The 23,233-nt window shown below is 52.8% G+C and overlaps 1 protein-coding gene across 1 annotated transcript in view; it reads right to left on the minus strand.

The window, feature by feature from the left end:
* Nucleotides 1-4,972: 4,972 nt before the first annotated feature.
* The window catches only part of DCP2 (decapping mRNA 2), a 29,417-nt gene continuing 11,156 nt past the window's right edge, over nt 4,973-23,233 (minus strand). Inside the window, exons 5-11 of the mRNA XM_004586585.2 lie at nt 18,466-18,618; nt 18,239-18,351; nt 18,036-18,143; nt 12,816-12,951; nt 10,280-10,390; nt 8,357-8,408; nt 4,973-5,171 (exon numbers count right to left, since the gene is read on the minus strand). Coding sequence (XP_004586642.2) covers nt 5,005-5,171; nt 8,357-8,408; nt 10,280-10,390; nt 12,816-12,951; nt 18,036-18,143; nt 18,239-18,351; nt 18,466-18,618 — 840 coding nt within the window. The 3' untranslated portion in view covers nt 4,973-5,004. The remainder of the gene's footprint in view (nt 5,172-8,356; nt 8,409-10,279; nt 10,391-12,815; nt 12,952-18,035; nt 18,144-18,238; nt 18,352-18,465; nt 18,619-23,233) is intronic.

Consider the following 23,233-nt stretch of genomic DNA (forward strand, 5'->3'; position numbering starts at 1 on the left):
GCCCAGGCGTCTCCCACTGCCACCTGAGTGCACGGGAGGCCAGGCCCCTGCTCTCTGCGGCTGTGCCACAGACAGAGCAGCCTTCACCTTGGCCAGCCCGCCCCTTGCTCCCAGGGCACACAGGGCCTGCAGGAGCCCGAGGACCCACCGAGCCCTTGTCCTCCTCCTCCCGTGCCAAGGCTGGTGTGACCCACTAGGTTGTGCTCAAGAGCTTAAGGGAGGGGGTCTCGGGGACCCTTAGCAGGCCCAGGACTGGGGATAGGAGGAGCAGCTTGCCCCCCAGAGCTAGCCAAGAACCATGGGTGGGACAGTGAAGCCAGGAGCTGCTATTCTGCAAACCCAGCCCCTCCTCCATGCCAAGAGCGCGCTGAGCCCCTCCCTGCAGGCGGGCGGGCAGGGCGTCATGGGGCTGTGGAGGGCTAGTGCCTAACCCAGCATTCCCGAGGCTGTGTCCAGAGGAAAGCAGGGCCAGGGCTGGCACTCATCCTCTTCTCCCAGGTCCCTGGTCCCCTCTGCTGTGTGTGTGCACCTGAGATGCCCCAGTGCCACAGCGAGCTGAGCAGCCAGGCCTGTGCCCTCATCACAGCCAGCAGTGTTCGTGTGCATGGGCAGGGCAGGGGCTCACCTTCACGGGGTCACCTGCCAGGGACGGTAAGGAGACGGACTCACTCAAAGCCCCAAAGCCACACCCCAGCCCAGGTCCCCAAGCCGCTTCTCCCAGATCACCTGGCTCTGCAACTGGACTAAGTAGGAGTGGGTCTACCTCCCCTCCTCTGCTAAGGATTAACAGTCAGCTCACTGCTTCCCTGCCCTCCACCCCAAGTCCAGGTTGTGGTCTGGAGAGGGGCACAGCCTCAGAGGCCTTCCATCGTGCACTCTGGGCACGCCACACAGACCCCGCCTGGCTGCAGCCACCAGCCCTGCCCACTCCCTCACCACGTGCAGGCTGCAAAGCACCCAATTCTCTCACACCCACAGCCTCCTGGGGCAATCTGGGGACAGCCACGGGTTTTCCCCCCCAAACACTGCATCCAGGACCCCCATGGTGACACCAACAACCACACAGCCGCCCACGACCACCCTGCAGTCACTCAGGGCTCTTAAGTTGCTTTGAATTAAAGTGAGGAGAGAGGCCTGAGTGATTGGCATCCTTGCTAGCCATTCCCTGCTGGCCCCATTAAGGTGCAAACATCACACCCAGGACCTTTGCAGCTCACCTCGGCCATCAGGGTGCCCGGGCTCTGCTTTCTCCTGCGACAGCCGCGGCTCCATGGAACACCAAAACGTGGGTATCATGTGGAACCCAGCATTCACCCAGCGAGCCCGTCCCCCAGGTGTGCCCAGGTCAGGTCCATCAGCTCGGAACCTGCAGCCTGCCCACTGCACACGCTTCAAAACCAAAGGACATCACCTGTTACAGCGTCCCGGCAGCTGGTAACAGGAAGCAGACGCGCCCAGGCCACGCTGTGGCCAAGACGGCCCGAGAACAGGAGCAGGACCACACTCCGCCCACTCCCACTGCACTCTGTCCACACCAGAGTCTGGCGGGAAAGGCCCTTGGTAGAAGCGCAGCGCCGACTGCAGTGCTCGGACAGGCCTGGGCGGAGCACACGGTGGCCAGCGGGACGTGCCATTGTGTCTCATCACTTCTCCCATCCGTTCGAGACTCCACGCTGGCCTGAGACGGAAGTTTCCCATTTTGCACACGTGTGAGGACGGGGGCCTCAACTGAAGCACACACGTGGCAGGGTCCGAATTGCTGCTTCCTGCTGTACTGTACCTGGTGATGTTCTAGACTCTTCGGCCTGTATGCTTTAAACCTTCCCACATGCCTTTAGTTTTAGCTGCTGTAAAAACAGCTTTGTGTTATTTGATATAGAATCGTTTTCTTAAAAAAATTCATTTATTTATACAGAGACATTTATAATATTTTACAAACATTCTTATATTCTGAATAAATATTTCTAATCCCATGGCATGCCTTACCTGTGTTGATTAAGAAGCAAGATGTCCCTGGGTTGCACTGCTGGGTGCACAGCGGCCTGAGACGCCTTCACGACCGTCCTCGCTGGCTCTTCTCCAGCACACACAGGTGCCCATCTCCTAGGAGACCTTGTTTTCCCTTGAAAAGATCCCCACGGTGGAAACAGAACGCCTGGATACCAGGAGGACTGGGCCAGCAGCTCGTCGGGCAGGCGCGGCCGCCAGCAGACTGCACACAAACCCTTAGCCACGCACTCCTTTTCATGTTTTAACATAAAAATTCCTGATCTTACCACTGCTAGCTCAAAGTCCTGTTCTAGCATAAATTTTAAAAGTGCTGGATTTCGGGCCTGATATGGTAGCCTAGTAGCTGAAGTCCTTGCCTTGCATGTGCCAGGATCCCATATGGGTGCTGGTTGTGCCTGGCTGCTCCACTTCCCGTCCAGCTTCCTACCTGTGGCCTGGGAAAGCACCTGCATGGGAGACCTGAAAGAAGCTCCTGGCTCTGAATCGGCTCAGCTCCAAATGCTGTGGCCACTTGGGGAATCAAATGGAGGACAGAGGGTCTTCCTCTCTCTCCTTCTCTGTAAATCTGACTTTCCAATTAAAATAAAAAAATCTTAAAAAAAAAAATTGTTTTCTGAGCAGGCAGACCTACTAACAGGAAGAGATAAAAAGCGAAGAGGGCATGACAGGAAGAGAACGCACCCAGCAGAAAGCCTGGTTGAAAACTGCCTTCACTGTCCTTGCTATTTACGAAGTTACCTTGGTCCCCAGCGGTCCCCAGCGGTCCCCACGGCCTCCACTCGGGGAGCGGAGCACGGCCCCGTCCACACGCACTCGGGCCCCAGCGCTGGCCTTCCTCGGGAGCGGAGCACGGCACTCACATAGCTCTGACTTCTTTTATTTCGTGTGATATACAAACAACTGAAGCTTTCAAAAGAAAACATATCGACTCGCTCTTACAGCATAAAATTAATTTTGCTATATCTTCATTATATTCCTTAATTGATATTTAATAGAAAAATAAGGACATCTAAAGCTCAAAATAGCAAACAAGCACAATTTCTGACAACACTGGGAAATTTTAGCCTCTGTATTAATAGAAAAGCCCACCTTAATTCCCCTCTAATTCAGACTCGCCCTGTGACGCAGGTGCGGGCAGCGGCTGGCGGCAGCTGCCACCCCAGGAGGCCTGGCACCATGCACTTGCTATTCCTGAACAAGAATTGATGATTGCATGTAAACTGTACCCTCATCTTCTGGGTGACAACAGTTAAGTAAGAACAGTTCATTAACATTTTGTAAATAATTAACATTACACTTAAAAGCACCTACAGAAGTTCAAAAAAAATAACAAAATAAGATTCACAGTGCACCATAACTTGGAACCAAAGAACACGTGAGGAGTGAACCCGACACACCAACGATGCACGGCCAGCCACCCCACCGGCCCCACGGCCTCCCTCGGCTGCTCTGACCAGAGAAGTTGGCACGGCCTTCCCTGGGGCGACCCCACAGCTCCTCACCAGGGGCCACACCTGTGGGAACGTCCAACTCTGGGTTCAGACGGAGAGCTGGGAAACCCAGCCCCACAGGCTGCCAGACTACCCAGCACATCACCTAAGATGCACACACTAACCACGAGGGAGGATTCATCCACCAGGCAGCCAAGGTTTCACTGCCTTGACAACTCAGCAGGGATCTGGAATGCTGGGACCCACGATCAATATGGCTCAGGGAGACCCAAGCAAAGCAGCCACATTTCTGGGAAAAACAGTGAATGCCGCCAGCGCAGCTGCAGCACGCGGGATTCTGGATAGGCCAGCTGTAAACGCGCCGGGACTCGGCACCAAGCGCAAACTCCAGGTGACTCCTGTTAACAGCCCCCGTGCGCAGAGGCCCCAGAGGCTGTCTGCACAAGCAGAGACATGCTGTAGACAGCACTTGCAAGAAGAATCTTCAGTCCACATGACGGAGGCAAACACACGCACACACTCACACCCCCCAAGTCTCCTGGGAGGCCCTTCCAGGGAGGCCGGCTGCAGCCCAAACGCTGCAGCCCCTTAAGCCTTGGTGCCTCTCCTCAGATGGGCACTGTCACCTTACCTGGTACCTTGGAAGGCTCAACGCGCAAAATGCAATCCCAAGATGTGTCAGTGGCCACCCAGCCCGCCCCCTGCTTCCTCCTGGGGGCCCCTTCAGCTCCAGCACCCAGGGCTTCAGCAGTCTCTGGGGCCATGGTGGGCTGGACCCCACCACAACACCAGCGTCCAGAGATCAGCACAGAGGAACACAACCAGAGGGCGGCATTTACACTCTGGGGACAGAACCCCCGTAGGAACTAAGGCATGGGAGGCACCAGGGAAAGGCCGGCCCAAAGCAAGTGCTGCGTCCAGGCCCGTGTACCCTCGGCTCCCACAGGCCCACCGCCTGTACACGGCACCCCCCGCCCCGGCTGTGCTCAGGAACTTCAAGCCGCAGACCCCAGCCCCAAATAAACCGTCTGCAGACCCCAACACCGGAGCACTGGGGAGCCGCGGCGGAAAGCGGCTCTGCGGCACGTGGGGGAGAGCCAGCCGCCTCCACACAGGACCCACGGCCTGACGCCTGTGACATGTCGGCTCCCGCGTTCATTTAACAACCAGGTATTCTTGCCTTTAAAAATCTCAGTATAAGAACACTTCAATAAAAGCAAACCATCATTGCAAGCACTACAGTGGGCAGAGGGTGCCGCCCACCCATCTGGCTGCTTGGTGATGTCTCAAACCTTATTTTCTTGACCAGAATACAGAGTAAAACCCAACTACACAGAAACAATTCCCTCCCAGAGAGGAACTGAGCTTGCCCCAAGCACTGGCCAAGGTCATGCGGGGCACACGGTGGCCACACTGGCTGCACACGTTGGGGCTTCCCGCGCCCCCGCACTTCCGGAGGACACCTGAGGAAGGTGTGGTCTCACACCCCCACTCCGATGTGTGGTCTCAGAGCTGGCGGAGCCTGCAGTTCCCCTGCCGGCTCTCAGGGGTCCAGGACTCTCATGATGGCATTATGGTCGAACCTGAAGCTCAGGAAGGCTCTGGAGGAGAAGGGGAACGCGCAGTGTCCGTTGCAGGCCGCGGCCTGAGCCCCAGGGTGCTCGAGCGGTGGGTCTTCGCTGGAGCAGGGCGCGTCGTACACAGCAGCATCTGGGAGGCAGACACAAGTGAGTGCAGGTAGCAGAGCGCCACTCCACCTGTTCCTGTGCGAGTAACACGCTTGTTCCACGGCTAGCTCGAACCTACGCTGAACAGGTGTTCAGGTCCACCATCATCACAGCCTCCCCTACACAGCAGCTTTCAGGGGCAGGCACTGGCGGGCAGGCGAAGCCACTGCCCAGAAGGCCCGCAGCCCATCCCGGGAGCGGCCGGCTCCAGCCCAGCGGCCTGCACTGCCACCCAGAGGCCCCTGGCGACAGCCTGGCCCCGTCAGCTGTGGGGCGATGGCGGAGCAGACCGCAGTAGCTCTGCATTTCACATTAATAAAAGTGTAAGAGTGGTTTTTTTAATCAGCCTTCATTTTAAGACCCTTCCCATTTCCTGGCTTGCAAAATGGGCCTCACTAGAGCAAATATATCTATTTTTCCCAGCATAATGGGAACTTCCTCACAGATCAAATTAGAGACTATAAATATCAGTTACCCTAAGAACTAGGAAGATTACAAACCTAGAAAATTAAAGCCTGGAGCTAACCAAGTCTTTAAGGAGTAATTCAACCAAGACCGGCACCCTGGGACTGAGCGGCTGCAGCACCTGTGCGCCCGAGGAAGAGCAGGCTCCTCGTGTCCTGCCTGGCCTGTGCTGGTGGCTCTACCTAAATGCTAACCTCTGACTGCAAAATGAAATGAAAATATGCAATTGTGGAAGGTAGTGGAAAAAAGGAAAAACTCAAACGTTCACAATCATAACCCCAACTCCCAAGGCCAGCACTGTGGGCTAGGCTGTCCCTGCAGCACCAGCACCCCATGAAAGCACCGGTTCAAGTCCCAGCTGCTCCACTTTCAATCTGGCTCCTTGTGAATGAACCTGGAGAAGCAACAGAAGATGGCCCAAGTTCTTGGGCCCCTGCAGCCACGGGGGAGACCCAGAAGAAGCTCCTGACTTCAACTTGGCCCAGTCATTGAGGCCATTTCAGAGTAACTTAGTGGATGGGTCTTCCCCAAACCCTGTCTTTCAAATAAATAAATCATTTCAAAAAAGAAAACTTCCGGACCCAGTGTGGTAGCCCAGCGGCTAAAGTTCTCCCCTTGCACATGCTGGGATCCCATAAGGGCCGCCGGTTCTGGTCCTGGCAGCCCTGCTTCCCATCCAGCTCCCTGCTTGTGGCCTGGGAAAGCAGGCGAGGACGGCCCAAAGCCTTGGGACCCTGCACCCACGTGGGAGACCCAGAAGAGAATCCTGGCTTCTGGCTTTGGCTCAGCACAGCTCTGGCTGTCGCAGCTGCTTGAGGAGTGGATCATCAGACAGAAGATCTTCCTCTGTCATTCTCTCTGTACATCTGAGTTTCCAAAAAAACTAAATTTAAAAAATTAAAAAATAAAAAATAAAAACCTTCCAATTTATCTTAATTAAAATTAACAAAAAACCAAGACAATAAAAAAAAAAAAAAAAAGCAGAGCCCTGGGAAAGTCTGGCATGACCGCCAGCAGCCGCGCAGAAGAAAAGGGGCCTCCAGGACCAGAACCCATTACGCTTTCTTCTGAAGCCTTCTGAAGAGCCTCCCCGTCTGCGCTAAGGTTCAACGTCTGCCTTCACTGGTCCTGTCGTCCGACTGTGGAAGACTGTCAGGACCTGCTTTCCAAAGCCCACGGCCATGTGCCCAAGGGCAGCAGCGGGCTGATGCCATGGCAGAGCAGGTAGCACCCCCACCAAGGCCGGACCCCAGGCTGCAGCAGGGACTTTAGGTCCATGCCAATGTGCCTGGGAAAGCAGCCAAAGTTAGAAAAGTACTTGGTCCCTGCCCCTACACGGAGACTCCCACAGAGCAGCTGGCTCCCGACTCCGGCATGACCCAGCCCTGAGGGTGCTCTACATGTGTGCACGCACGTGGGCCTCTACGACGAGCCTTTCCAACAAATAAAACCTTTAAGAAAAAGCCCTGTACCCTTTACAGCCTCTTCCCATAATGGTAACAGGAACAAACAGACTCTTACAAACTAGTGCAGAGTCACATGGCAGACCCGGAAGCTCCTGGCTGTGGACTGCCTCAGCTCTGGCAACCGTGGCCACTCGGGGAGTGAGGCAAAGGATGAATGCAAGACTACTCGCTCACACTCGCTCTCCCTCTCTCTCTCTCTCTCTCTCTCTGTAAAATCTGCCTTTCAGGGGCCAGCACTGTGGCTCCAAATGTTAATCCCCCACCTGCAGTGCTGGCAACCTATATGGGCACTGGCTGGTGCCCATGCTCCACTTCCCATCCAGCTCCCTGCCAACAGCCTGGGAGAGCAGCAGAGGAGGGAAGGCGCAGGTCCTTGGGACGTGCACCACGTGGGAGACCTGTACGAAGCTCCTGGCTCCTGATCAGCTCAGCTCCAGCCACTGTGACCATTTGGGGAGTGAACCAGTGGTTCTTCCTGTCTCTCTCTCCTCTCTGTAAATCGGCCTTTCCGATAAAAATACATCTTTATTTAAAACATGGTGTAGGGAGAACTGGAGATCCTCACACAGAGAAAATGGCCCCTTACATCATACATAGAAACTCCTTCAAACAGTGAAGCTTAACTCTACCAGCTGCAACTGTAGTACTCGCAGGAAGAGCTCCTGACATAGGCCTGGGCCTGGACACACCTTTCAGGTGACACCAAGAGTAGAAGTGTTGAGGCAACACACAAGAGGGAAACACCCAAGCACAGCCTGCTGCCCGCAGGGGAATGACTGTGGTCTGGCTCTCCATTTGAGATTCGGTTGGGTCTCGGCTGGAATTTCCGGCAATCTAAAACAGCACCTGTACCTGAAGTGATGCCCACTAAATCCCATTACTAACCACTTTTACTGGCATTGGTTTCCAAGCATCACACCTATCTCCACAGGACACCTTCTGAGGAGGCTGTCCCAGAACCCCTTGGGAAGCAAGCATCATTAGCTCCAAACAAGGGGAACCCGCTCTGAGGCCCTTGGTTCCCTACTCTGCAAAGCTCAGTCCGCTCACTCCCAACATGCACGCCCAAGTCCCAGCGGGCACTGACAAGAGGAGGAGTTGGCCAGTCGCTCTGGGGCAGTCAGCTTCCTGCGGACAGAACTCCACGTACATGGACATAGGAGACACACCACAGCTCTGTCTGCCACAAGAACAACACACATCTCACAAAGCATTTTTTAAATAGAAAGTAACTTGCCTGCTTCAAAGTTATCCTGAAGTTTCCGTGGATGAAGTTTCTTTTCACATTTCTAAAAGGTACAAACGCACACACGGAACAGTGACTTCAGTGATGAAAAATCAGACATATGTCATCTAATTTTCAAACAGGAAATTAAGCCAGGAATATAATCACTGTCCCCATTCTGTTATCTTTCTTTGCCTGTATTCACCTTACACGAAGCCGAAGACTTGCTTAGTTCTTCACTGCATGTGTATTACAGAAACATCCAAGAAAGAATGGGCCAGCACGGCAGTGTAGCAGGCTAATCCTCCTACAGCACCAGGACCCTCTATAGGCAATGGTTCTAGTCCTGGCTGTTCCACTTCAAATCCAGCTCCCTGCTTAGGACCCAGGAAAACAGTGGAGACGGCCCAAGTCCTTGGGACCCTGTGCCCCTGTGCCTTGTGGGAGACGCACAAAAAGCTCCTGGCTTCAAATCAACTCAGTTCTGGCCACTACAGACATCTGGGGATGACCCGGTGAAAGGAACATATCTGTCTGTCTCTCTCTCAATACATATGCCTTTCCAATCAAAACAAATGATCTTTAAAATAAAGAACAGGGTCCTGCACAGTGGCCTAACAGGGTTAAAGTCCTCTCCTTACACACAGGGGGATCCCATATGGGCGCCGGTTCGAATCCCGGCAGCTCCACTTCCCATCCAGCTCCCTGCTTGTGGCCTGGGAAAGCAGTCGAGGATGGCCCAAAGCCTTGGGACCCTGCACCCACGTAGGAGACCTGGAAAAAACACCTGATTCCTGGCTTCTGAACAGCTCAGCTCTGGCCATTGTGACCACTTGGGGAGTGAACCAGCAGTTGGAAGATCCTTCTCTGTCTCTCCTCTCTGTAAATCTACCTTTCCAATAAAAATAAATAAATCTTTTAAAAAAATAAACTGAAGTTTTTCTGGGGTCTGTGTCGTTGTGTAGCAAATTAACCTGCCACCTAGAGAGCTGGCATCCCAAACGGGCATCAGTCTCAGTCCCAACTGCACCACTTCTGATCCAGTTCCCTGCTGAGGCATCTGGAAAAGCCACAAAGGACGGCCCAGGTCATTGGGTCGCTGCCCCGCCAGGTGACTCAGAGGACACTCCTGGGCCAATCCAAGCCACTGCAGCAGTTTACTTGGGAGTGAACCAGCAGGTAGAGGACTTAACTTTCTCTCCCCTCTGCTCTGTATCTCTACCTTCCAAATCATACATCATGAAGTGAGCCCAACCATTAGCTTAATTAAAATGTGATTATTTAGAAAAATATACATAGGGCCCGGCGGTGTGGCCTAGTGGCTAAAGTCCTCGCCTTGAAAGCCCCGGGATCCCATATGGGCGCCGGTTCTAATCCCAGCAGCTCCACTTCCCATCCAGCTCCCTGCTTGTGGCCTGGGAAAGCAGTTGAGGACGGCCCAATGCATTGGGACCCTGCACCCGCGTGGGAGACCTGGAAGAGGTTCCAGGTTCCCGGCTTTGGATTGGTGCGCACCGGCCGTTGCGGCTCACTTGGGGAGTGAATCATCGGATGGAAGATCTTCCTCTCTGTCTCTCCTCCTCTCTGTATATCTGGCTGTAATAAAATGAATAAATCTTTAAAAAAAAAAAAAGAAAAATATACATATAATATCCCATGAATGACTGTATAAATAGGTCTGGGTGCATGGTTTTCAGGTTAAATTTAAACAGCTGTATGAAAACAAACACTAGTTATGCAAATTCATCAGTGTCTCACACCTAAAACTCAGAGTGCCCTGAGTCCACGGGAGTGTGGGCTGGCCTGAGTGAGTTCCATCAAACCCCACAGCTAAGCACTAGGACAGGAAGAAAGCGAGTCCCAGCCAGGTGCCCTGGGGATGCCCGCACTCTCCTAGGGCTTCTAACAGGGCCCTGGGCAGGACCACACGCTTACCGGCAGGGGGTTCTGCTGCTTGGCCAGCTGGCTATGGGTCCCATTTGTCCTTCTCTTGGGATTAGGCGAGTCCTGGTACTGTTTTCTGCCATTTCCCCTCGTATTTGGATTCTGTTTTCCCAGTAAGAATAAAACATGAACAGGATGAACTGCACAAAGCAGACCCAACAACAGGCCAAACTGCAGCAGGAAACTCAGCAAACATGCACCCATGTCCCCAGCACAGCGTACACGTGCACCTGGCCCTGGGCTGGCCCGTGTGCTCCCATGTCCCCAGCACAGCTGTACTGTACCTGGCCCTGGGCTGGCCCGTGTGCTCCCATGTCCCCAGCACAGCGTACACGTGCACCTGGCCCTGGGCTGGCCCGTGTGCTCCCATGTCCCCAGCACAGCGTACACGTGCACCTGGCCCTGGGCTGGCCCGTGTGCTCCCATGTCCCCAGCACAGCTGTACTGCACCTGGCCCTGGGCTGGCCCGTGTGCTCCCATGTCCCCAGCACAGCTGTACTGCACCTGGCCCTGGGCTGGCCCGTGTGCTCCCATGTCCCCAGCACAGCTGTACTGCACCTGGCCCTGGGCTGGCCCGTGTGCCCCCATGTCCCCAGCACAGCTGTACTGCACCTGGCCCTGGGCTGGCCCGTGTGCTCCCATGTCCCCAGCACAGCTGTACTGCACCTGGCCCTGGGCTGGCCTGTGTGCCCCCATGTCCCCAGCACAGCGTACACGTGCACCTGGCCCTGGGCTGGCCCGTGTGCTCCCATGTCCCCAGCACAGCTGTACTGCACCTGGCCCTGGGCTGGCCCATGTGCTCCCATGTCCCCAGCACAGCTGTACTGCACCTGGCCCTGGGCTGGCCCGTGTGCTCCCATGTCCCCAGCACAGCTATACTGCACCTGGCCCTGGGCTGGCCCGTGTGCTCCCATGTCCCCAGCACAGCTGTACTGCACCTGGCCCTGACCACTTCCTCAGGCAAAACGTGCATCCACCCCAACGCCCAGCACACACAGCCCCACCTTCTCCCCAGGGTCCACCTACCATACCGACCACCCATCTTCTCCGACTGGGCTCTGAACAGCTAAGTCTCCACTAAGGTGCAGACACCAGACCCACATCCAAGGCAGGCTCCCAGAAACCCTACAGCAACAGCACCTCCAACCTCCACACAAATCTACTGAGCTTGTGGACAAGCCAGACACAGAGCCCAACACATCGGATTTGTTTTTTGGGTGTTCTGTTTGTTTCACAGGAACCAGGAGAGATGGCAGGTGGCAGATGAATCATGAGAAACCATCCCGACTTGGCATCTCTCTGTCCTTTGCAGAGGCACCCTGCCTCCCAGCTTCCTCTCAGGAGGTGCTGTCCCCTTCCCTGTTCCCCCCACTCATCCGGCCACTTCGCAAACAAACTCTCAAAAAGAAAAGTCCTTATCAAGGCTGTTTTTCAAATTTGCACCACTATAACTAAGTTTCAACAAGGAATCTAAACTTGCAGTAGGTTACATCTTGTTATTAACACGATTAACTCTCCCACTGAGACACTGGGGCAGTGTTCCACAAGCAGCCACTCCGAGCATGCCAAGGCCAGGCTCCTGTCGGTGGGCCTGCTGCGAGACAGGGATGCTGCGAGGCAATGTGACGGCATCTGGCTCTTGGCTTCAGTCTGGGGCAGCTCCTACCATTTTAGGCATTTAGGCAGGGGCCAGCAGGTATAAGACATGTCTGTTTTTCACATAAAACTAAAGTGAACCCACACAGGGGTACACCTTCTCCTAGCAAGCCTGTGTTTCCTGTCTGCCTTTCTGCCAACACACAGCGTGGCGGCAGCAGCTGCTGGTCCAGTACTCGGGGGCCCCCCATGTGGGAGACCCAGCGGGAGTTCCTGCTTCTCACCCTGACCTGACGCAGCTCCAGCAATTATGGGCGCTAGAAAAGTGAAGCTTTTTCCTGTTCAAGTAAACTTTTTTAAAAAAAACCCAAAGTTGCTGGCACTGTGGTAAGCAGATAAAATGACTGCTTGCCTGACACCAGCACCCCAAACGTATACCAACTTTGCCCTGGCTGCCCTGCTTCCAATCCACCTCCCTATCCATGTGGGAGACCCGGGTGAAGCTCCTGGCTCCTGCCTTCGGCCTGGCCCAGTGCTGGCTGTTGTAGCCATCTGGGCAGTGCACCAGCAGAAGTAAGAGCTCTGTAACTCTAAACATGAATTTTTAATTTAAACAACTTAAGTTTACCTGTAAGCACACAATCTTCTTTCAAGTATTTATTTATTAAATATATTTGAAAGGAAAGTAATCTCCGAGTGGATTCAGCAGTGGGCCAGGACAAAGCTGGGAACCAGAAACAATCCAGGCCTCCCTTGGCAGGCACCCAAGTGCAGCTGCTGCACGCTGCCTCCCGGGGCATGTTAGTAGGATCCCAGAGCCCTGCCCACCACGTAGAGTTCCATGACAAGTAGCACGAAGTTCCTGAGCTGAGAGGAACTACAGAGTCAAGGTTTCCGAGCTCCTGGAACACTGTGAACACACACCACTCACCTTGGCTTTCAGGAGGTCCGACAGCTCGGGCTGACCACTGAGTGGCCTCTGCGCCAGCGGCTGCCGGGGCCTCACCCACTGGTCTCCGGGCACACCCTCGGGAAACAACTGCTGGCTGGGGCGCAACCTGGTCCGACTAGAGCAAAGTTCAAACACAAAAGTCAGAACCAGTGTTGCCACTTATATACATATATTTTAATTTACTTTCAGTTTATTTGAAAGGAAGAGAAAGGAAAAGAAAGAGGCAGTCAACTTCATTCACTGGTTTCACTTCTAAATACCCACCACAGCTGGGTGGGACTGGGGCGGCGACACAGCCACCACAAGCCCTGAGCTCCACCCAGGTCTGGGTGGGACTGGGGCAGGGACTCAAAGACTTGAGCCAGCGGGTGCCTAAGGAGCTGGGCCTGAACGCAGGAACTCTGGGATCCAGCCTCCTGACCACTTGGACAAATACCTGCCCCAGGCACAGGCCTTCCAACACCTTGACGGTCTATCTCCCAAAGTGTATACTTCCTTTCACATTCTCCCCGCCCCCAGCTCCCGTGCAGGAGTGCAGCCCCATAAGGGAGAGTTCCGTCTGCTCTGTATACTGCTCTGTTCCCAGCAGCCTGGAGCAATGAGCAGTAACCACCTTGAATGAATTAATAATCTGTTATTTTCATGATTGATTCTACATTACCCCTACACCGGGGAGGGGACATCAAGCTCACCAGCCAAGAAACCATCTCTTTGGCCCTGCATGGCGACCACAGAGAGCATTCCAGAGCTCAGCACATCTACGCCAGGAGAATATTAAGTTGGTAATTTTGCATGGCCTGCAAACGATGTTAAATATCCAAATGGTCCTTGGCAGAAAAAAAAAGGTGCCCCATCCCTAAGAGATTAGTCTTAAAATTTTAGAATAACAATGATTTCTAACATTATTGAAACAAACACACGTAACATTTTTTTCTATTATTGTGCCAGACAGGCAACTCCTGTTCTTGACAAGAAGTTGCAAGTACAGAATGCGCTCCTGTTACTATGCCTAGGGAAGCCATCCACGCTGCAAGAGGGTGTGAGAAATGATGGTATCTTCAAGACAGCAATGAACACGCTAAGCAAGGGTCTGTTCCCAAATTCCAGTGTACAAGAAGCTGGCTCTGCAAGGCTGTACCCTCAGTGTAAGACGGAATGAGAGGTGTCACTGTGTGGCCATGTCCCCAGCCCTGCACGTTCCCACAGGATTCTGTCAGAACACTTCAGAATTCTCTCCCTTTTCAAAGTTATAATGAAAGTTTTGTTTTCACCTACTTCATTAGAGAAAATTCACCTGTTCCTTCCAACTAAACATCAGACTGTTCTAAAGCTGCAGAGCCACAGGCCTGAACAAGACCACACCGCCACAGTCACACTACACACCGTGACGCACGGCTCCTCAAACTGCAACAACCCTACGCTGTGATTTCCAGATAGCGTCACTCCTTCCCAACTTTTGGGCAGTGTACCTCCTTTTCACCTTCACTGCATGCCTCGCTGGCTCACGCTATCTACCTAGCTCCACTTTCTCGGTACAACTTGATGATGAACTATAATCAGATTCTCCAAGGCAGAAATGGCTCTGGGGCAGCTGGTCCAAGCATCTATCTCCTAAGACCACCCAATGAAGATGGCATGGTGCACCCAGCTCAGGCAATGGCCTAGGCAAGTGTCACACTGCCACAAGACAAGGCCTGGCTAAGGCCAGAGCTGTGCTAACCACGCCAGTGACCAGCAGTCGCCTAGCCTATTCTGTTTCTTCTTTTTCTAGAGATACGTGGGGGGGAGGGTGAGGATTCCATGAGCCCTGGGGATGGGGTATCTATCTGGCAGGGCCCAGGTTCTCAGGGCTGGCCGCACAATGGATGCTAGGTCCTTGAGATCCGAGGCTGGAATGTCCAGGGGGGCCCAGGCTGGATGGCCTGGGATGCCCTCCTCAATGGAAAAGACAGAGCAGTGGATGGAAGGGCCAGATGCATAAGGATATAGTGGCCCTCTGGGCCCCTCAGAGTACATCTGGTACCACAGCAGGGAAAGGGGAGAGGAATGAATCCAACAAATACCCCAAAAGATGACAGCAAATATCTGAGCTAACGGAGACTCCAAGGTCAACTATGTCAGCCAGTGGGCCTTGGAAGGATTTCCTCATCCTTGGAGCAATGAAATCAACAGCATTTCAGAACTATCAAAACCACTAGAGCAGAACCCTTGGAACCTGCGCCACATCAGGAACGTGGGGCTGACATTGGGTGGCCATTCCCCATCCCTGGATACTGGGGCGGTTCGGAGGCTAGGTATGGCTTTTCCCCTTACCTCCCCACTTCGCCCAGAAACAGAAAGAAGTAAAAGAAAATTCAGAAACAATGGTCTCACACACTTTCCCCTAATCCTTGATCCTTCCCACCCTGATCAACTAAGTAAGCATCATCAAAAATAAAAGCCTTAAAAAAAAAAAAAAAGAGGGTCCAGCATGGTAGCCTAGCACCAGGATCCCATATGGGTGCCGGTTCTAATCCCGGTGGCCTCACTTCCCATCCAGCTCCCTGCCCAAGGCCTGAAAACACAGTCAAGGACGGCCCAAAGCCTTGGGATCCTGCACCCACATGGGAGACCTGGAAGAGGCTCCTGGCTTCAGATTGGCTCAGCTCCGGCCACTGCAACCACTTGGGGAGTGAACCAGCAGATGGAAGATCTTCCTCTCTGTCTCTCCTTCTCTCTGTAAATCTTACTGTCCAATAAAAATAAATGAATCTTTGGGCCCGGCGGCGTGGCCTAGCGGCTAAAGTCCTCACCTTGAAAGCCCCGAGATCCCATATGGGCGCCAGTTCTAATCCCGGCAGCTCCACTTCCCATCCAGCTCCCTGCTTGTGGCCTGGGAAAGCAGTTGAGGACGGCCCAAAGCTTTGGGACCCTGCACCCGCATGGGAGACCCGGAAGAGGTTCCTGGTCCCGGCATTGGATTGGCGCGTACCGGCCCGTTGCGGCTCACTTGGGGAGTGAATCATCGGATGGAAGACCTTCCTCTCTGTCTCTCCTCCTCTCTCTGTGTATCTGACTTTGCAATAAAAATAAATAAATCTTTAAAAAATATTTTATTTCATTCTCTGCACATCATACTGGCACATCATTTAACAAGCTCACTTCCCCAGCATATTCTAGAATGATCTGTAAGCATGTTCTTCATGGTTCCTGTCCAGCAACTAGCGGACCTTTCTACCACACTGCCTACACCAGGCACAGCAGAGAGAAAAGTCCAAGTCCTCACGGGCCACTCTGTACATCTCCTGCAAAAGCCAGACTCCCTACACCCCTCACACAGCTGCCTGCAGGAGCCGATTCCTGCTTGTAGGACTCAGAGCGGAAATAATCCCTCCTCAAGTTCTGCGTCTGCACCTCTCAAGAGTGTACTAACACAAAATGTCCCTGGAAGCCTGTCCAACCACCCTTCCTCACGTCACCAGAGACCCGTTAATATTATCTCTAATGACAAGCAAGACTAACAACACAGCAGCACCCAGAAAGGGAACCTAGGGGGCAGAAGCTGTGGCACAGCAAGAGAGGCACCGCTCCCAGCACCCGCATCCCTCGGGGCGCTGGCTGGAGTCCCAGGTGCTCTGCTTCCCACCCAGCTCCCTGCTAATGGGCCTGGGAAAGCAGTGGAGGATGGTCCAAGTGCTTGGGCCCGTATTCCCAGGGGAGATCCAGAAGAAGCTCCTGGCTTCAGATCAGCTCTGCTCAGCTGCTGTGGCCATCCGGGGAATGAACCAGCAGGTGGAAAACCCCAGCCTCCAGTCTGTTCCTCTCTCTGTAACTGTGATTCAAATAAATAAAGAAATAAAAAGAAAGAAAGGGAGGGAGTAGGATGAAAGGAACAAGGCAAGCATCAGTCTCAGGGGCAGGCGTCTGTCACACCGACTAAGCCACCGAGACACCCAGAGCAGAAAGCCTCGGTCTATGCCCAGGCCTGCTCTGACGCCAGCCTCCTGCCTTCACACACTGAGAAAGCAGGGACGGGTCCCTGTAGCCATGTAGTAGACAGGATTCGCGCCCCCGGGTGGCACAGGCTGCGTCTGCCCCAGCTATAGGTAGGTGGCTAGTAAGCCAGCAGAGCTCCTCTGCCCCTTGGGGAGAAGCAGCAGTTCCAGATCTCTGCCGACCTGAGAACCAAAACCGCTACTGTGTTTCTCAAGTCTACACAGTAACAATTTTGTGAACTGACCTATTTTTTTTTTTCAGATCTATTTTAGGGTCTGGATCCATGGCCTAGCGGCTGAAGTCCTCGCCTTGAACAGGCTAGGATCCCATATGGGCGCCGGTTCAAATCCCCACAGCCCCGCTTCCCATCCAGCTCCCTGTCTGTGGCCTGGGAAAGCAGGCAAGGACGGCCCAAAGCCTTGGGACCCTGCACCCGCATGGGAGACCCAGAGGAAGTTTCTGGCTCCTCGCTTCAGATCAGCGCAGCGCCTGCCATTGCACTCACTTGGGGAGTGACCTTTCTGTCTCTCCTCCTCTCTGTGTATCTGATTTTGTAATAAAAATAAATAAATCTTTTTAAAAATCTATTTTATTTTTACTGGAAAGTCAGATACACAGAGGAGGAGATACAGAAAGATTTTCCATCTGCTGCTTCACTCACCAAGCGGACACAATGGCTGGAGCTGCGCCAATCTGAAGCCAGGAGCCAGGAGCTTCTTCCAGGTCTCCCACATGGGCGCAGGATCCCAAGGCTTCAAGCCATCTTCAACTGCTTTCCCAGGCCACAAGCAGGGAGCTGGATGGGAAGTGGGACTGCTGGGATCAGAACCGGTGCCCATATGGGATCCTGGCCAATGTAAGGAAAGAATTTAGTCATTGGGCTATCAAATCAGGCCTGAATTTACCTATTTTTAAGAGATTTACATATTCATTTGCAAGAGTTACAAAGAGGGAATTAGCCAAAGGCAGATCTTTTCCTTGCAAGATCACTCCCCAGCAGGCTGCCACGGGTGGGCCTGAGTCACTCAAAGCCATCAACACCTGCCACAGGAATGTAGGAGCTCAAAGACTGACGCCATTTCCGCTGCTTCTCCCAGGCAGGCTTGCATGAGCTGGTAAGTGGGGGAGCCAGGAAGCTGGCGGGCGCCCACATGGATGCCAGCGTCACAGGTGACACATTCACCTCCATGTCACTACATTCGCCCCGTGAACCTCCTTCTTTACCTCAGTTTTTCCACAGTGGGCTTGGCTGGCGTGTTACCAGCTGAAGAGAACCCATTGTCACTGTCCGAAGAATCTCCAAATCGTCGAGAAAGCCAGTCCCTTAATGGCCTAGGAAACAGCGACAATTTCATTTTAAAATTCTGGCTCTAGGAAAATCACCCCAAGTCATGATTAGTTCTCTGTTTCAGTGGACAAGAACACACCTGATAAAGGGAATGGCCATGAAAAATTTGTTAGGAGCCAAGCCGAGTTTGGACTTCGGTGTCATATCATTTCTGTGACAGGGCAACTTCTCAATGGAGAACCACTCAATGTTCTGAAAACAGAAACACACAATTCATTCTGTTAGTTATCAAGAACATTCTAGAGGAAACATCCTAACTCTAGCAGTACCGACTGCAATCGAAAAAGGGTTTCAGAAATTACATACCCGAATCTCCCTTCTCGTTTTAGGGTTAAATTTTGTGTCTTTAGGAATTCCTGGAATGATGTACAAACGAGCAAGCTGGTCATTGATGCGAAGTTCAATATAATCATCCTTACAAATATAGTCTTTGATATCAAAGCCAGTTTCTTCAAATACCTGTCAATAACAAATTTGGATATTTTCAGTTTCAGCTGTTAGACCTCCAGCTCAAAATAATATTTCAAAGACAAGCATGATGGGCCCGGCGGCGTGGCCTAGCGGCTAAAGTCCTCGCCTTGAAAGCCCCGGGATCCCATATGGGCACCGGTTCTAATCCCGGCAGCTCCACTTTCCATCCAGCTCCCTGCTTGTGGCCTGGGAGGGCAGTTGAGGACGGCCCAAAGCCTTGGGACCCTGCACCCGCGTGGGAGACCCGGAAGAGGTTCCAGGTTCCCGGCATCGGATCGGCTCGCACCGGCCCGTTGTGGCTCACTTGGGCAGTGAAACATGGGATGGAAGATCTTCCTCTCTGTCTCTCTTCCTCTGTGTATATCTGGCTGTAATAAAATGAATAAATCTTTAAAAAAAAAAAAAAAAAAGACAAGCATGAAAACACTACGCAGAGGGTGGCAGGTTTCCCTGGACACCCAAGCTCTTCCTCCAGCGACTGCTACGAGCCTCTTCCCAAGCCAGGTCAGCATTCCCAACCCCAGCACTCCCCATGAGGTCCCAAAGGAAGGTAGGAAGCACAGCACAGGGACTGTCATGATTCCAGCCACAGAATTCAGATTTTTAAAAAAGATTTATTTTATTGGAAAGGCAGATTTATGGAAAGAAGCAGAGACAGAAGGAAGTATCTCCCATCTGTTGACTCTCTCTCCAAATGGCCACCATGAAGCCTGGAGCTTGGGCCAGGTCTCCCAAGTGGGAGCAGGGACCCCGGGACCTGGGTCATCCTCCTTTGCTTTCACAAGCCACAAACTGGGAGCTGGATCAGAAGTGGGGTCACCAGGACACAAATCAATCCCCATATGGGATGCTGACACTTGCAAGTGGAGGATTAGTCTATTTGAGCCACCATGCCACTCCCAACAGATCTCAAATTTATACAGATCCTAAGCTCATTATTTTTCAAATATGTGAAAACTGAATTGTACCTAATACACGGTTCTAATCCCGGCAGCTCCACTTCCCATCCAGCTCCCTGCCTGTGGCCTGGGAAAGCAGTCGAGGACGGCCCAAAGCATTGGGACCCTGCACCCACGTGGGAGACCAGGAAGAGGCTCTGGCCTCCTGGCTTTGCAACGGCACAGTACCGGCCATTGCGGCCACTTGGGGAGTGAATCAGCGGACAGGAGATCTTCCTATCTGTCTCTCTTCCTGTTTGTATATCTGCCTATATCTTTTAAGAAAATGGTTTTACAGTCAAAACATTTCTTCATTTACAACTTGTACTGCAGAAGAACTACTGACATCCAAACCCTCTGAAGTCTCCATCTTTCCAAGAACAGAATTCAGAAGGCTCACTGTCTGCAGTCTTGACATTTACACGCACAGGGCAGAGCATCTGACCCTGCAGCCCCATGGATCAGCCCCACACCCAGCCACGCCCACAGCTGAGCATTCCCCCTGAAGCAAAATGCATGCTTCTCAGCTGTCCCCTTCCTTTGAAATCAAAGCGTACACCACAAGGCTGGACCTGTAGTGTGGCGGACAGAGCTGTGGCCTATGGTGCCGGATGAACTAAGCCCTGCTTGTCTGCCTGGGACGGCAGCAGAAGATGGCCCAAGTGCTTGGGATCCTGCACTTTCCCGGAAGACCCAGAGGAAGCTCCTGGCTTCAGACAGACCCGCTCTGGCCGCCACAGCCAATAGGAGTAAATCAGCAGACGGAAGATTTTCTCTGTCTCTCCCCTTTCTAATTTTGTCCTTTAGATAAATATTTTTACTTAAAAGGCAGATGCCACAAAGAGAAGACCTCCCATCCACTGGATCATTCCCCAAATGGCCACAATGGCCGCGAGAGCTGAGCCGAAGTCGCAAGCCAGGAGTCTCGCCCAGACCTCCTCTGTGAGTGTCGTTCTCCGTGCCTTCCCAGGCCGTCACGGGGAGCTGGACAGGAAGTGACATGGTGCCCATAGGAGACGCCAGCACCACAGAGAATCAGCCTAAGACACCATCACTCCAGCCTCAAATAAATCAATCTTTAAAAACAGAGACTTTATAATGGACCATATCAATCAGTGGACGACCTCATCGAGTGAAACTGGCAGCGATTCATAACCGGAGAACTATTAACACCACTTGAGCACATATCTCAGAGCATGCCCTACATCTGGGACTCAGGGTGGGCGGGAAACCGGGTGGGGCTTCTCCCTCAATATCCCCCTTTACCTCAGATACATGATGGAAACAATATGGACATAATGGTATTACCCACTTCCCTATCCCCCTGAACCTTTTTTTTTTCTTTTTCTTTCTTTAACTGTAATTAACTATGTAAAGATTGTCAACAACAATGCAATAAAATAGATTAAAAAAAAAAAAATACAGTAGCAGCAGCCACCGGAGTCAGGGCTTTCATGCTCAGGATTAATGTACCCATCACAAGTGAGAATGGTTTACTTAACACGTCACTCAGCTCCGACAGGTAATGCTTTATTTCCTGATCAAACACATCGTTCCCAGACAAAGGGAACGCACAGACCAGAGGGACTCCATACACCCACCTTTCGGAATGCGCCTCAAGAGAACAGTCAACTCAACTTTAACACAGGCAAGCGTCGGAAGCAGTGGGTAAGCTATGGCTGCAACGCATGCGCCCCATATCCCAGTGCCTCGGCGTCAGGCCCACCTCCATTTCCAGCAGCTTCCTGCTAACACACATCCTTGGTGGCACCCAGCGTCAGGGCGGGAACCTGAAGCCCTGCGTGCAGTGAGATGCTTCAGTGGCTAAAGTTCTCGCCTTGAACATGCCAGAATCCCAAGCAGGCACGGGTTTGTGCCCTGGCTGCCCCACTTCCTATCCAGCTTCCTGCTTTTGGCCTACAAAAGCAGAGGAGGACGGCCCTGAGCCTTGGGACCCTGCACCTGTGTGGGACACCTAAGAAACTTCTGGCTTCAGTTTGACCAATCTGGCTACTTGGGGAGCTAACCAGTGTACAGAAAATCAATCGTTCTGTCTTGCCTTCTCTATAAATCTGCCTTTCCAATAAATAAATCTTAAAAATGGGGGCAGGGAGGGAAGGGGTGGCGTGGTAGCCTAGTGGCTGGGGTCTTGCCTTGCATGCACGTGCCAGGATCCCATGTGGGCGCTGGTTCATATCACAGCTGCTTCACTTCCCTTCCAGCTCTCTGCCTATGGCCTGGGAAAGCAGATGAGCACGGCCCAAAGCCTTGGGACCCAGCACCCACGTGGGAGATCTGGAAAAGGCTCCTGGTTCCTGGCTCAGATTGGCTCAGCTCCGGCCATTGTGGCCACTTGGAGAGCATACCAGCGGACAGAAGATCTCTTACGCTCTTTCTCTGTAAATCTGCCCTCCAAATACAAAAAAAAAAAAAAGACCATGTGAGAGACCAGAACAGAGTTCTAGGCTCCTGGCTTCTCCCTCAGACAGTCCTGTTGTGACCATACACACAGTAAACCAACAAATAGAAAATTCTCTTCTTTTAATGTGCACTACGTAAATGGGCAATTAACAAAAGGAGGTATTAACAGGATAAGGTCTGTCTTCAGCACAAGATAATGACCGTCTTCAGGAAACCTCAAACGAGGAATCCACCAAAACAGATTCCCATCCAAAGAACTTAAAAAAAAAAGAAAAGTTTGATATTGAAGGCCAGCACGTGGCACTGCTAGAACACTCACACTGCTGCGGAGCAGCACACCGACAGCACAGAGCCAACCCTGGCAGAACCGCGGGGACCGCAACGGGTGCTACTCAACCAAGGACGAGTGTGAGCACCGAACTGCAACACCTCTTCACGGGCACGAGGAGCACTGAGTGCCACGCCTGTTCATGTGACACGGGAGCACCGAGTGCCACGCCTCTTCATGTGCCACAGGGAACAGAGTGCCACCCCTCTTCACGTGACACGGGAGCACCGAGTGCCATGCCTGGTCATGTGCCGCAGGGCGCAGAATGCCACGCCCATTCCTGTGATTCGGGGAGCACTGCACTGTAACATCTGTTCACGTGACACGGGGAGCACAGAGGAGCAGAACTAAGTCAAACACTAGGAAATCTGGGGAAGTGGGTACTGCCCGGAACTGCTCAGAGGACTGCTGAAGTTACCACACCAAAGGGAAAGTGACCTGCTTATAGACCTAAAAGATTTCACAGGAATACAGCTACATATAAATAAACCTGTACTTAGGTTCCAAACAGAAAGGTGTCAGAGGAAATGTATGCAAGGATACATCCAAACCCAAGATAAGACAGCTTATTTTGGTCCAAAACAAGTTTTTTCAAAGATTTATTTTATTTTTATAAGAAAATCGGATATAGGGCCCGGCGGCGTGGCCTAGCAGCTAAAGTCCTCGCCTTGAACGCCCCGGGATCCCATATGGGCGCCGGTTCTAATCCCAGCAGCTCCACTTCCCATCCAGCTCCCTGCTTGTGGCCTGGGAAAGCAGTTGAGGACAGCCCAAAGCATTGGGACCCTGCACCCACGTGGGAGACCTGGAAGAGGTTCCTGGTTCCCGGCTTTGGATTGGCGCGCACCGGCCGGTTGCGGCTCACGTGGGGAGTGACTCATCGGACGGAAGATCTTCCTCTCTGTCTCTCCTCCTC

Source organism: Ochotona princeps, chromosome 19 (genome assembly GCF_030435755.1).
Source record: "Ochotona princeps isolate mOchPri1 chromosome 19, mOchPri1.hap1, whole genome shotgun sequence".
NCBI classification, from domain to species: Eukaryota; Metazoa; Chordata; class Mammalia; order Lagomorpha; family Ochotonidae; genus Ochotona; species Ochotona princeps.